Here is a 15,921-nt window from a genome sequence, read left to right as displayed (position 1 = left end):
TTAATAATAAAAAAAAGTGCTTGGGGTTCCCCCCAAAAGCCCTACCAGGCCCTTTAGGTATGGTAGGGCTTTTAAGGGGGAACCCCACCCCCCACAAATTTGAAACAAAACATGGGGTCCCCCCTCAAATTCCTACCAGACCCTTGCTTCAAGCACAGGCCCGGCAGGGAAGGAAATGGGGGGATGATCGAGTGCCCCCCCTGCGCCTTACCAGGCCATGACCCCGGCATTGGGAGAGCGTCCCCATGCCAATGGGGACAAGGGCCTTTTCCCCACAACCCTGACCCGGTGGTTGTGGGGGTCAGGGTTGTGGGGAAAGGCCCTTGTCCCCATCAGATATAATTTTGCGGTCAGTCTTCGTCGAGTTTGGATGGGTCGTCATGCGGCGGGACTTTCTTTTTATTTCAGCAGGCGTTGTTAATGGTGATTGACGCTGGATTAAATTTTTTTTTAAATAAAAGAATTGACTCTTTGATGTTTTTTTCAATTAAAGGATTTTTTCTAAAAGTGTGGTGTTTATTTACATTTTTGTTTAACCCTTTAGTGTACAAGTATAACAAAAATTGTGAATGAAAACGAAACGCAACTATTTTTTTCCGGTGCACATGTCTAGCATTATTTAAAAGATTTTATTATGGCAGGTCCCATTTAAAGTTGCTATTCCAAGCTAAAGCTAGTAGATTTTCATATGACCTTTCATTCGAAATATCTTGTCACAACGTTTCATAATGCCATCAGAAACTTGATGTCATCACAAAATTTCATTCAAAATTTTATTTGATTCAATCCAAAATGTAATGGAGTTTCCCGAAAAAACAACTACAGACAAAAACGATAGACAATTTAACCCCAATTACTATAGCAATTTGAAAAAAAACTTTCTCAAAACAAAATTTTTTAACAGTATTTTAGCTGTGGCCGACGGGATCTTGAGTTGTACATTTATCTGTTACTTCCTAAAACAGAATTGCCTTGTCCTCTTTAATGAGCGGAGTTCAGTTAGGTTGCCATAAAGATGTACATGTGGTAACTGCCTACACAAAAATACCAAAAAATATACCTTGTAGAACTGGCATATTACAAACCCCAAAATACCTGAGTGGATGAAGAATAGGCTCTAAGTGTATTCAAAACCTCAAAAACAGCATCCTCAATTTCCACACCATATGCTTTCTTCATCTTCTCTAGCCGCTCCATACATTCTAGAGACACGGAGACAATCAATGTATGTATGTATGGCTTTAATAGAATACATGCTAGCTAAAGTATGACTAGTCACAGAATTGTAAAAATGCTGAAGGGAATAATTAATGCACATGGGTTTAAAAATAAAATAAAATACAGGAGTGTATAGGTGTCAATGCACAAAATTCCTTAAATAAAACAGAATCTAAATACCTTATGATATTTCTGTGAGGGAAAAAATAGTAAGAGAGTAATAGTAAAAATAATAAAATAAAATAACTGCAAATATTATGAAAAATATTATGAAAAAGGAAAACTATCTGTGGGCATTTGATATAAAAAGAGTGTATATATGTTTATTAGAAAACAAATGGGGGACAGTCATGCAGTGGCGGAAATACCGCCGGTGCAGCCGGTGGGGGGGCCCAGTGGGGTCTGGTCCTGGGCTCCCCCACAGCCTCAATGGGATCCGATCCAGAATTTTTTGGCAGTGCTTGGTCCCGGTGTTCGAACACTGCCGACGGCTTCTCAGTGAGGGGGCGGGTCCTGTGACTCACCTCCCCTCCCGGCCACGTCCATAGTCACAGGAGGCGTGTGTGTCCCAAGCCCCGCCCCATGCAGTGCTCAAATCGAAACTCCCTGGCTGCAGCCCTCTGGCTGGGTAAGTCCGAGCGCCGGGGGGTGATAGTAGTTGTGAAATGCTATTTAATGTTATCAGACAAGTGGGTTATAATGGGGAATATTACACTGTAATGTTCCCTATTATAATCTACATTATTTCTCTGATTAAATGATTACAGGTAGGCATGTGATCTATCAAAGTTTAAGACTACGTTAGAATGTGTGACCAGTGACGTGGTCACACATTTTAACGTATTCTCACCCAGTTTTTCGGTGGTGGAATAGGTGAAGAATTCCAACGCATTCTCTGCTGTTCCAGGACAGATTGGCATCGCATGTGCAGGAGAACCGATCTGCCCTGGAACAGCTGATCGGTCCTGAAATGTCACTTCTGTCCGACTTTGTGAGTGTGGTGGAATGTGAGATCGCAGTCGGATAGAAGTGACATTTCAGGACCGTTTAGCTGTTTTAGGGCAGATCGGTTCTCCTGCACTTGCGATTTGCGATGCCGATCTGCCCTGGAACAGCTGGGATAGAGCTGGAATGCGTCACCTATTGGCGGTCACACATTCCACCGCCGAAAGACTGGGCGGGATTACGTTAAAATGTGTGACCATGTCACCGGTCACACATTCTAACGTAGTCACAACCTTTGATAGAACACCGCCATCAGGGGGGTATTGCCGGTACCCATGTGAGGGGTCTGGGGGCCTCTTACATGGGTATCAACTGTTACGGGGCGGCATGGCAGGGGTGACAGGGGAGGGGGTGGAGGAGGCTGGGCCCCAGCAGCAGCAGGTAAAAGGGAGGTACAGGGAAAGGGATCCCGACGACCAGACCACCTGGGACCCTGCAGAGCTCACCATAGAGAGTCTCAGGTGGACTATGCAGGATCTATGGTGTGCTCTGCAGGGTCTCAGGTAAGTCCAGCACGCTACTGCAACATTAGAGACCGCTGGGGGGCGGGGGGGCGGATGCCAGTGTGATCCGCTCCCGCCCGCCCCCCCATGGGTAGTTATTAGGTTGAGGGGGGTGGTTGTAGCTTGAAAAAATATGTAATTGACTGTCCATGTAAAAGATTGTCAATGCGCGAGCAAGAAACTGCTCTTTTAGAGAGAAAGAGACACATTGTCATATGAAAGATAGAAGTTTCCATAAACACTAGAAGACAAACTGACAGACAGGCTTTCCACTGAAATGAACAAAGGTTGTGCTGTGCATGCACTAGTACAATGTGGATGAATTTTCAAGATTTCAAGCAAAGGTTGTGCATTTACATTCCATGCCCCGGAACACTTGCTGCATTGGTGCATTGCATTCTACATATAATATAGACCTATGGGCCAAAAATTTGAATTGTCGAGTCCATTACATTGCAGAGTCCTGAGTTTTAGTATGTTGAAGAAAAAATAAACAAATATATATTTATTGTTTTTAGTTACTTTTCAGGGGAAGGGGATGTAGAATGATACGGGGATGTGAGTCAGGAAGTGAGGGCGGGCAGGTGGTGAAGGCAGGAGGATTGTTGGGGCCCATCAGCAAAATCTTGCCCAGGGCCCAATTAAAATTAAAGAAGGTCCTGCTTACCAGACAATTAACCCAAAATCAGAAAATAAGAAATATTGGCCACTCACACAAGGAATTTAGTTAAAGTTTAAACTTTAACCACTTCCCATCCGGCCGGACGGTGGCTTCTTGAATGCGGGTGGGCATTTTAAAACGTCCTTTACCCGCTCCCTCTCATGCACGTCGCCCTGCGCGTGCAGGAGTGGGAAACTGCCTGCAATTCAATCAGCCGGCGATGGTAAAATATTTATTTAAAATACAAGCATTCGGGCTGCTCCAGAGCCACCCAAACGCTTCTATGATGAGTGGAAGTTTACACCCTCCCTCCACTGCCGCCTATCGCCTGGGACCGGCAAAGTGGCTCTGTAAACAGTGATCGAAGGGAGATCAGCACACAATCTCCTGTTGAACTCCTCTCCAATCTCTGAATGTGGACGTGATGTATAATACATCATTTCCACATTCAACTGTCATTCCTCCGGCTTCTGTAGCTGGAGAGAAGCTAGTGAAGCTTTATCAGCTTCTTTGGGGGTCCCTAGGTGACATTAGGGGTCTAAAAGACCCCTGATTTCTCCATATAGAGGACTTAGGTAAAGAAAGGTCACTAGCACTCCAGCTTAAATACAAGTCAATATTTACCAAATGGTTATGTCTAATGAGATTTCAGTACATATGATATAATGAATGACGTTTATATTTACCCATTGACATTGTACATATACCATGCTGGATTATCGCAGTTCCTACATATTGAGCGGCAAATGACATGTGTACATTTGAAATGGTATTTAATGTAGATGATGTACTCATTATAATATTATGTATAATGACTTGCAAAATCGACGATTGTGTCCATTGCGCTGCACATGTTACATATCTTTGCAAACGTCGGAGTGCGAGCAATAGTTCTAGGGCCATCAATGACTGTTATCGCTAAACTGATGAGCGGTAAAAACTTTTAAAGTCCTGTGAGGCTCTGAAATGTTGCATTCACATGTCATGCTAAAGGATTACAAATAAAGATAACATTCTTAAGCAGAATGGTGTGTGGACATCATATCTTTTAGATTGCATGTTGTGCTCCATCCACCAGTTGTTCCAGCACCCTACTTCCAGATTCAGGGGTGTAACAGTACAGTGTGCGAAAAGGATATTATAAAGACATTTTTACCCGATGTAACCCTATCTTTTATGTTTTACCAAAAAACTGGGTAATAAATGTTTCATAACATAACACGGGGAAACAGGTTTTTTTAGGGTAGTTTTTTTTTTATATAGGAAAAAAAAAAAGGTGATGATTTAATACCATCAAAAGAAAGCACTACGTGTCCTCAAAAAATGGTATAAAATGTATTTTTAGTATGGCATTGCATGACTGAATAAATGTCAGTCAAGTTACCTCAGCTCTGAATACTAAGAAATGGCCTGGACAGGAAGAGGGTTTAACACCCCGGTCTTCAGGTGGTTAAGCAAAAAAACACACACACAATCTGCATCTTTTAATTTTGCATAGGAGTGGTCCATAGCTTTTACTTGCATAGTACTGCAACAACAGCACAACGTTAGTGGCTACATGTCGCACAATACAGCATAACTGCAGTACAATGTTGTACCATTGCATTTGGCACATAGTGCAGTAGTCCCAAGTGCAGTAATGTATCACTGAACTGCAGCTATACTGTTTCTATACTTCATTATATTGCAAACCTACAGTTGTACTTCATTTTACTGCAGATGCCCTTATTGTTTTACTGCAGTTTTACTGTTTTTATACTTTATTATATTGCAAGCCTGCAGTTGTTATTAATTTTGCTGCAGTTGTACTTCAAAGTACTGCAGTTATACTACAGGTATTTATTGAAAGAGAAGGACCCTTGCCCTTCTAGTGCCTCAGTTTCTCTGAGCCCCTTGCACCCCATGTCTCGAAGTGTGCCCCTGTGGGCACCCTTATCTCCAAGTAGCTTCTGTATCTCCAATTGTACCCGTGTCTGCAAGTGTGTCCTGTGTCTCCAATTGCACCCCCGTGACTCCTGCATCTCCACACAGCCTCCAGTATGCCCCGCAGTTGTCTGGCCTTTACTGTTTCACTTTTCACATTTTGTGCAGGTGCTTTTCCAGATCACAGAAAAAAATACTAATTACACATACTGCATACGTTTCATAAATGAGCCCACCTGTGCTTTTTTTGGACTTGCGGTACAACATTTAGGTTTAGCACCTAAAATCTGTGGCATGTAAATAAATCGTTTGAAATTCCTACCAGCAAAACAGGGCCGTAAACTAGCGTCACCATGCCAGCATTGTTCCATCACCTCTATGGCTTCAGGAACCATCTTCACAGTCTTCCAACAGTTCACAAACTTCATGTCAGGTCGAATACCATGTGGTATTTTATACATAACAATGTGTCTGTCTGTGCCTAAAAATATAAACGACTATACGTTAAAATGTTAAACAAAAAAACAGATTTTCAGGTAAACTGGAAAATGTTCAGAAGGTTGGGACATACCGCCATACGGTTCCTGGCTCGACAATGTTGACCAGATTAAGATGGCAAAGCTGAAAGCAATAGGACAGGATTAAGACCTTAAATAGTTAAGAACTTTTCATTGACAATCTCTGGAGACGTACTTTACATCCTCTTATTAAAAAGCTGTCCTCCAGGCAGATTTAAAATATGCAAATTAATGCAGCTTTGTATTTATTAATATAACACTGAAGGTATTTTTTAAATGTAAGCAGGGACAGAGAGATGAACTCATCAGTCTGCTGCTTCTCTTTTCACTGTCGAGGGGGGCGGGTGAAGACCTGTGAGTTTACATAACTGCAGCAGAAAAAAAGGCCAGCCAGGGCTGTGTTGTATGGCAGAATCGTGTAACTCTCAGAGATGGATCTATGGATGTATAAATCCTTTGTCAGGTAAAACTGTGCATTTAGCTGTTTGGCTGAAATTCAACTTCAATCTATGCTTATAAGTACTGTAGCTCTAAAAGCACAACATGGCTCTGAGGTTTAGTAACTGCTCTACAAAACTTACCTGTATACATCAAATTCTTTATTTGGCTTGTATTCAGCGCATGTAAAGGACTCTGGTGGCATGTAGGAAACTGTACCAGCCATACTGGTTGAAACTGAGGTTTCATTTCTGGCAAGGCCAAAATCTGTTAGCTAAAAGTAGAAAGGAATTATGTTTTTATAAAGACCAAGAATATAAAATGTATATACACCACATAGGAAGATATTTTGAATATAATTATAGGGGCTACACTAGTTCAGGTTTGATGGCCACTGATGCACCACTGTCAAGCACGCACCAGTTGTGGAAGTTTTATGTGCTTGCACCATACATTGGTTTTCCCAGGTTCTTATGTAGCAGTTTACTAACCTGAACAAAGTGACTGTACCCCAACAAGGATTAGGCAGAGAAAATTCAAAAGAGGAAAGGTACCAGAGGAGCAAGCATAAGAAGCTTGAGGTTAATCCAATTATTAAATTAGCCAGTCAGATGTGGTGCCAAGGGGTTAAACACAAACAAAGAAGCCCGATGTTAGTAGTGGGGTATCCAATGGCTAGATGTCAAAACGGGAACAAGACACAGAGTGGTAAGATGAAGCATAGACCAGGACAGGCAGAGTTTACTCAATGTAAAACAGAAAAGTTCAGCACAAAGGTCCACAGTAGAAATGCATTCAAGGGCCTAACAGTACTCTACAAGGAATCTGGTGCCCATTTTAAGGGGGCATAGAATCAGAAATCCCTATCCTTCAAACAGTGTGAGACAAATTAGCTGATATGATATTTTATTCAAAGTGAAGCTGAAAGAACAGAGAGTGCCTAGGCACTGTCACATGTGAGGAAGTGCTCAGTAGCTTCTAATACTGAATTATATGCTATTTACTGTTTTGTTTATCCCTTATAAGTGTGTAAATAATTCTCTGTTGGACATACAAAATTTGGATGTTAAAAGAGAACTATGTGGTAAGTGTTTTTCCCCATAGTTCTCTGTAGGGTCACGGGAGGACATATACTAACGTCCCCCTGTGACCCAAAGCACAGTAAATAGCAGACTGTGGCCCGCGATATACTGGCCGGGACGGATTTCGACAGTAATTTCGAGATCCACCCAGCTGCATGAGTGACAGCTGGCAAAGCCTATCTAGAGGCAGAGTCAGCTGTGCCCGCCCCCTCCCTCGTTCATTCCTCCACTCAGCGCTGGAGGATCGGAGAGGAGGGAATCCCTGCGGGGAGTGGTGACTGAAAAACTGAAAGTCACCACTCACTGCAGGGAGACGATCGGGAAGTGAGCGGATCAGCTGCATACAAAAGTAGTTTCTCTGGTACAGATTCCTCTCCAGCAAGCGAAACAGTGAGGAAAACTGTAATGACTTCACCAAATATTAGTCTAATTCTACTGAGACCAGCATTTAGAGGCAATAGTGACCTAAATAATTTAATGCCACAAATATACAGCTATGAGGCTTTATATTTTTCAATAGCGATTCAAGACAAAAGGGTATTACATAGGAACAAATAACATTTCTAGATGTTCTCTACAACATAACCTTTTTTTTTACTTCAGGTCTGCTTTAAGAGGAAGAACCACAAAGATGTCTATGCATATTAAAGGCAGTATCAGTAGAAAGTGCAAAGAGGGTGGTTGGACATGCACACATAATTTAAATTGCAACTAGTGTCAGTGTTTTTATTAAATGCAACTAGTGTCAGTGCCTGAATTTGGCTTGGTATCAGACTCTAGTAATACCCTGTACAGCAGAACTCACACTAGGAGAGGGAGGGACACACCCAGAGCCAAATGGGTGTTTTGCACGCATATTTGCTAACAAAGAATATGCCATAGTGAGCATAGAGTTAAGTGCATCAGAATGTTTCTGCTCTTTCACTGTCCAGTTACAGCTTGGGGCACAGAGGTGACTAAGTATATTGCCAAATTGAGTATACTATGATCCTCTTGGCTATTGGTGCTGCCCCTCTGCAAAATTCTTATGATTTCCACTTTGCCTGGTCTACTAGAAGTCTACAGAGATACTCTTTTCAGGACTTGTGCACACCAATGTTCACCAAGTGTTTGTTTTTGACACATGTCCATTGCTCTATGGACACATAAAAATACGGAGCAAATGATTTACATCCCTACCACGCTAAATCTGATTGGTTTCTCTGCGACAACAAGGAGATTTCTTTCCGAACACTTTTTTTAGTGTGGACACAGTACACAGCGATCTGTGTGGACAGAATCCTATCATACATAGCAACAGAACTTTGTGTCGTTTAGTTTTATTTGCATAGTGACCATATCAAATTAAATATATCAAATAAAATTAAATAAATAAATACAGTCTGAGCAACTAACCTGAACATCTAAATCCTTCCGTAACAGGACATTTTGGGGTTTAAGATCTCGGTGAATGATAGCCGGATCAAGACCATGGAGAAAATTCATCGCTAGAGCCACCTGGTGAAGTATCTGAAATCTCAAAGCCCATGGGATAAGGACTTCCATCTCGTTAAGTGTGTTGAAAAGAGAGTGGAGGGAACCATGAGGCATATACTCCATCACCAATCCGCACTCAATGTGCTCTTTATCCTGTTTTTTGTATATGGCGAGAATGCGAAGAACATAGGCTGAATTCGCTTTCATCATCATGTCTTTTTCTTTCATAAGGTTAGCAAACTCGTCACTAAAACTAGTAAAAATATAGAAATAATACATCAATCCCATATGCTGGCAAAACACACACAAAAATGCTGTGCATAAACCACTCACTCAAATAAAACTATCCAGGCAACAGAGTAATTACAGTATAACTGGACATCAGTTATTTAAAAGTGAGCATTTTGGATGGTACATACAAACATACACTATTCCAGACAATGTAAAATAGAAACACAGATCCCTCTTTCCTGAAATGGATTGGACAGGAAGAGGGTCCAAGTCAATGATTGAAACAGCAAAAAGGAAATTGTAAGGGAGAAAATAGATAGCAGAAAAAGGGAGAAAGAATAACCAGGAGATAGGAAGGAATGGAGAGAAGGAGAGAAGAGGAGTGAAGAGAATAAGAGATGGGCCCTGAGGGGCTATGTTAGGAAGGACTAAATAATCAGTAAGGAAGAGTCTAAGTTTAAAGGTTGTGAGTAAGAAATCCAGGGCTGCTAAACTGAAAGAAATTTAGAATGGGTATCTGCCAAAATGGCAGTCAATTTTCAATGCCAGTTAATCTGTTCTTAACCGCCTCAAATATGACGTTTTTTAGATCGTCCAAAGGGTTTCTACACAGGTTTGTATATAATAATGTGCATATAAGATTATGCACTTAATTCCAGTGCCTAGACACTATCGAACAAGGCTACCAAATGTGAAGCATTGTGCCAGGTTGAGAACAACCCTAAAAGCAAGTGTTGGGGTAATTGTCATGCAGGGGTATAGTATCACTGATAGAGAACTTTATAGGAATTTCCAAGGATTAAAACATTTCTGGAAGATGTAGCTGTTGCCTCCCTTTCAGAGCACAGAGAAAATCAGACAAGCAAAAGGTGCTAGTTAAATCATTTATTAAGAACTGGAGTTCACAGGAGCAAGCAAAAATCATAAACTGGAACAAGCCACGGTCAGGAGTGGGAGTTGGTAGTCGTTCAAGCCAGTTTAGGAACACAGAGATCAGGGTCATCAGGAACAAGCCAGGAGCCAGGAAATCAGCATTGTCAGGAACAAGCCAGGAGCCAGAGGAGAACGTCAGCCAGGACCGGGTCATACACAGAATCAGGATACTCAAAGCAGCAGGAATGCAATAGCAGGAAGACCACGCAAGTGCAAGGTCAGACTGGACTGAGACAGGGAACTCCCATCCTACTCTCTCAGGTGATGCTCTCCTGTCTGGCCATAAGAGGGAGTCTGGGAGTAGTGAGCAACGTTCCAGAGTCTGCTCAGGCAAAGAAAGAAACCCAGGTGGGTAAAATGGCAGCCAAGCCAGAATGCTGCAAACCAGTAAAGTCAAATCTTCAGCCAGTAATCAGATGTCAAGGTGAGTCCCAGATTTCGTTCCCAATGGTGTTGATAGGAAATAACCAAGGAATTTCTAGGGAGCGATAAAGAGGAGAATATCAGGGAATGTATTCCCCTAATATAGGGGTCAGAGCGACACTTACATTTTAAATGGGGTAAGCATATAAGGAGTGGGATGATTACAGATAAGGGAAGAAACAGAACATGTGGAAGTACTGAAAATGCTCTTGCAGGGGATATTATGCGAGTCCCAAAGACTTTGGAAGCTTTTGACTACAGACAGAGAAAGCAAAGAATAAATATCATGAAGGTTTTGATTTATCCACCAGCGAAATTGAGCAAAGTTGTCACGACCTGGTGGGAATAGATGGGAATTAAAAAGTTTTATTGAAGGGAGAGGCGAGATCGCCAGAAAATTTGACCAAGTCCCAAATGGGAATAAATCGTTGGGTCAATATTTAGCAGAGAGCCATGGAACCGATGCCAGGGGAATTTGGTTGACATTTGGGTAGGATCAGGAGGGCCCACAATGGTGAATCTATGACCGAGTATAAGGCGGACAGTGGCACGATGTTCGCAGCTAAATAATAATTACGGATATTATGGACAGCCAGACCACTTGAGAGCTTTGAATAGAAAAGACTCGTTTTGAGACTCTGGGTCTAGCCTAACACCACATAAAGTCTAAAATCTTTACACTGCTGAATTTGGATGATATGAATAGGGATACAAACAGGATGAACTCTAAATGTGTATAGGAGTTTGGGAATGTACATCATCTTTACTCCATTGATACACCCAAACCAGAGATTGGAAAATATTGCCAGGAGTCAAGGAGGGAATTCAACTGTCCAAAAAGTGGAGGAAAGTTGGTTTCATAAAGCTGGTTGTAAGATAATGTAAGCATTATGCACATACAAGGTAAAGCCTCAGGTCATTGAAAAGAATACGAGTGCAAAGCTAATTTAATAGGTTTTAGATAAGGGAATTGACAAGCCTTTAGATTTAGACTGATTTACCTGAAGGCCTGAAAAATTGGCAAAAAGAAATCAATTTGGGAGGGATACGACAGGGGAAGTCAATATAAGCAAAATATCATCAACAAACATGGACAATTTGTGATGTATCCCCACAAGGTCTAACCCTTTAATGTTAACATTACTACAGATAGTCTCCTCCAGCGGTTCCCAAGCTAAAATAAACAAGATGGGCAAGAGTTGGCAACCCTGTCTAGTGCCACAATGAAAAAATTGGATTCAAAACCATCCAAATTGGATTCAAAACCAAGTGCTAAAGTTTCTTTATCGGGTTTAGGGACCATGACCACATTCGCCATCAACATTGTAGTAGAAAAGAAACAACTCTTTTTAACATTATTGAAAAGACAGGTAAGATGTGGAATCATGGTGTAAGACAACTTCCTATAGAAAAGGGCTGGGAACCCATCCTGGCCAAGACGTTTGCCTATCCTAATATTTTGAATAGCAAAAGAAACTTCAGCTTTGGTTATGTCAGCATCCTTCTGAGCGTGTTAGGAAAAATTCAGATGAGCAAGAAAAACTAAGGATAAGAAATTATCCAGGTCAATGTCAGAGAGAGGGTTTCGGTGAAGAATACAGTTTAGAAAGGTGATGACAAAACTCATCCAAGATCAGGTGAAAGTTACTGGTTAGAAATATTGTCCCCAGCATCCCGCCCCTTTGTTTATGCTCAGCTGGGGGGCAGGGAATTCCCTGGCTGCAGCTAACTAGGCCAGAACTGACAGCTTCCTTCCACTTCGAATGAACATGGATTTGGGGCCGAACCTGAGCTCATCCTTGTTCACCATAACCTGCATGTGTAAAACTTTATTAGGTATTTGAACAGATAAAGCACTCCCCCTTCCAGAAATTCTATGGAGCCAGTCCCAAAATTTCTCAGCTGAATAGTAGCTGCAGCCACTGTTCAGACTTAAGTTATCAGAACAGCGAGGGAGAGGTCCCCTGTGGGTTGAATGAAGAAAAAACAAAAAGTGTATAGCCAGCTTAATGTGACATGTGATACACAAATATGATACATTTTTTTATTAATAGTTAAGGTGCTTGAGCGCATTTGTATAATTTAAAGTGGACCTTTACCCTGATCTTTAACATAACAACAAACACACCTTTAGAAATGTTTAGTAATTGCAATCTACAAACACATACTTCTATATAATTGTAGGCTTTGTATTCTTTGCCTACCTTATTTCTCTTTCTTCCCCAGTCTCCTGACAGTGGCCATGTTTACTAAGGGCAGATTATTAGCACTCCTTTTACTTCCTGGATTACTGGCACATGTAACTAGACATGTGACCATGCACATCATCTCAGGGGAGGAAAATGCCTTTTCCGGAGATGTCCTGATATTAAAGATAAGATTTCCTAGCAATGCTCTGCTGATGACAAGTCAATCTCAGTGTGCATTGCGTTGACAAACTGAAGTAATTTGTACTTTCAAAGCAGGAAGTGAAAGCTCTGCAAGTGTCAGTATTTATAAATCACAGAATTCTACATCTGACATGTCTATGTTATTAATAATCATCATACAAAGAGGGATGCATTGGTAGAATTGTATTTTTAAGTGTAAAGGTCCACTTTAACTCCTGAGGTTAATTTCACTTTAACGAACTGCAAGAGAAACTGTTAGCACAAGTAAAGTGAAGGTTATTCATCCTAACCTTTTCCTACACAACCCTGACTTCCTGTTGAGTAAACCCACAAAAAATGTTGGTTCCCTTTTTTAGCCTAACATGGCAAGTATAACAACAGGATGCACAGCAAAGCTGCATACAATATAGGCCATACAAACTCCTGGACAACACATTTGGGTATAGTTTTCCTTCAAGACGAGCCAGAGCTCATAAATTATACATTTGACACATTGTAAAAAAGCTTTCATTGCATGACATTTTTCTGTGATAAAAATAAAATAAATCATGCATTAAGAAAGGAAAGGTTTTAATTAAAAAAAATATTATCATGTTGATTAAGGGGGAAGGAAGACTTAGGGAAGGCAAAATATAATAGATTTAGGTAATACAATGGTGTCACTACCCTGTGTGCTGCCTCCTAATTGGACAGTAAAGGAGCAGCAACACCCTGATAAGTCATATTCAACTCATAATACTCTATCATGCTGACAGAGTCTTCTCTGTCTGTCTTACTCATAGTGATCTCAACCCTCTCCCAGTCTAAGTTATGCTGTGATGGAGAGTATAGGGGCTGATATAAAGACAAGTTCAGGTGATTATGCTAGTTGTATGTAAAAATACATTACTTTATAAGTAACGTACATCTGCGTTATCTGGCTGGAGGTCACTGGATTAGCATAACCCAAGGATGGGCAACTCCGGCCCTCCAGCTGTGCTTTAATTACAAATCCCATGTCTTGCAATGCATCATGGGACTTGTAGTTACACAAAGCTGGGGGGCCAGAGTTGCCCACACCTGGCATTACCCATGGAACTAACATTTTAAAAAAAAGAAGACAGCAATGACAGCCCCCAAAAGTTTTTCTTTCAAAGGTACACATTATTAGTTAAAGAGAGCCTGGTGCCAGGCAATTCATTACAACAAAAATCTTCCTATAAGACTATATGTGCATTTAACTTATATCATGCATGCTATTTGCCTGTAAAGGTCTGCCTTGTTTAGACAAAAGCCCTGAGTCTACTGTTGGTTGTCACTTTCTTTTTTGGATTTGATATCAGCAGTCACACTAGACTAGACATTCACTCTTCCCCTGCAGCTATATAAATTTAATGTAGAGAAATAAGGAAAGGAGAATAGGAGCTGGGCCAGCACAGAATATTCTTTGCGCAATGAATGAGCCATACACCATATTTTTACATTGTGATTGACACTCACCAGCTGTGTCTATCTAAAATCTTCACAGCGATTTCCATTCCCAGCTTCTTGCTTCTTCCTTTGTAAACTCTCCCAAACCCTCCAGATCCCACCAGCTCCAGCCCCTCTAGGTCTCCAGCTGGCAGTCGTTGCATGTCTCCTCACAGCAATTCCCTATGTATGATGTCCTTTCTCTTCTTCCCCTGTAGGATCCTCGCATTTATAGCATGTAAGACAGCGTACACATGTTCACAACCTGCGCACCCACTGCCAGTCATTCAGGATCTTCACTATGCATGAGTAGTGTTTCACCCTGCGTGTATTCAAAGTTGTGGCTGAAGATGTTGATCACGAGAAACAGACCAGCCCAGCAAAGCTTCCCTTATTACAGCCGCCTCTCTGCTCACTCTCTTCTGTCAGCTGGTGTTTGTCAATTTTATAGTATACACCTATATTTAAGAAAAGCACATTTTGTTCATCTCTGATCTATATACATATCTTGTTTTTTTTATTTTCATAGTACTCATTTATAATTTATAATAAAACCTTTTTGCTAATTTATAATTAGGGATGCACTGATACCGATACTAGTATTGGTATCGGTGCCGATACCGAGTATTTGGGCCAGTACTCGTACTCACCCAAATGCTCCAATACTTTTCCCGATACTGGAACTTCCGGTCAGAGGGAGATTTCCTCTGACCGGCAGTGCCGCAACGGAACATGGAGCCTGGAAACTGGCTCCATGCTGTTTTGCCAGCATGATGCTGATTGGTCAGGAAGGTGGCTTCCTAGCCAATCCAGGGTGGAGGTTGTGTCACTATATTGTCAGATCTGGAAAATATGTGATAAACAGTGAAATATAGGAGTATAAGCTTTAAAAATATATACAAAAGAGCATAACAAAACATGAATGTATGTGAACAAAGTGATAAAAACACAAAGTCCAATGTGCAGCAATTAAAATCGTGCAAATAAATGCAGGGGGTAATCCACCACTGGATAGATCCATACTTCCAAGTAAGCAGTTGCCACAGAATCCTGACAGACCTTCACCTCCACTCAGTGAATGCAAAATTGGAACAGTGCTCACATGTACTTATTTAGCTCGGCACATGATTGTTTTACATCCTTTTAGATATTTGTATTTATCTTGAGTACCTAGTAGCTCTCATTTGTATTTATTTACTGGCGCTGATCACTTTATTTGTTTTTTTATATTGTCAGATCTGCCAATCAGCATTGAGCCGGCCAAACAGAATGGAGTCGGCTTCCCGGGCAATCAAGAAGCCAGGCAGTGGGTAATGACACACAGCCTGGTTTCCTGATTTCCCGGCTCTATGCTACCGGAAGTACCGGTATCGGTACTCGGTATCGGCGAATACTGAAATATAAATATCAGTACTCATTACTCGATACCGAAATACCGGTATCGGTGCATTCCTGTTTATAATCCATGTACAGTTGTGAAAAAAATTAAATAATACAAATAATAAAAATGATCTGGTCCTTAGCAGGTGAAACACGCTTCTCTGTCTGGCAATCCGATGGACGTGTCTGGGTTTGGCGGTTGCCAGGAGAACGGTACTTGCCTGACTGCATTGTGCCAAGTGTAAAGTTTGGTGGAGGGGGGATTATGGTGTGGGGTTGCTTTTCAGGGGT

The 15,921-nt window shown here is 41.4% G+C and overlaps 1 protein-coding gene across 1 annotated transcript in view; it reads right to left on the bottom strand.

The window, feature by feature from the left end:
• The window catches only part of LOC108797237 (receptor-interacting serine/threonine-protein kinase 4-like), a 22,063-nt gene extending 7,649 nt beyond the window's left edge, over positions 1–14,414 (bottom strand). Inside the window, exons 1-6 of the mRNA XM_018568806.1 lie at positions 14,281–14,414; positions 8,744–9,077; positions 6,410–6,540; positions 5,882–5,931; positions 5,633–5,791; positions 1,096–1,202 (exon numbers count right to left, since the gene is read on the bottom strand). Coding sequence (XP_018424308.1) covers positions 1,096–1,202; positions 5,633–5,791; positions 5,882–5,931; positions 6,410–6,540; positions 8,744–9,077; positions 14,281–14,414 — 915 coding nt within the window. The remainder of the gene's footprint in view (positions 1–1,095; positions 1,203–5,632; positions 5,792–5,881; positions 5,932–6,409; positions 6,541–8,743; positions 9,078–14,280) is intronic.
• Between the last annotated feature and the right edge of the window lie 1,507 nt (positions 14,415–15,921).

Source organism: Nanorana parkeri, unplaced genomic scaffold (assembly GCF_000935625.1).
Source record: "Nanorana parkeri isolate BGI_ZX_2015 unplaced genomic scaffold, ASM93562v1 scaffold1249, whole genome shotgun sequence".
NCBI classification, from domain to species: domain Eukaryota; kingdom Metazoa; phylum Chordata; class Amphibia; order Anura; family Dicroglossidae; genus Nanorana; species Nanorana parkeri.
This window is presented reverse-complemented; position numbering and strand designations above follow the sequence as displayed.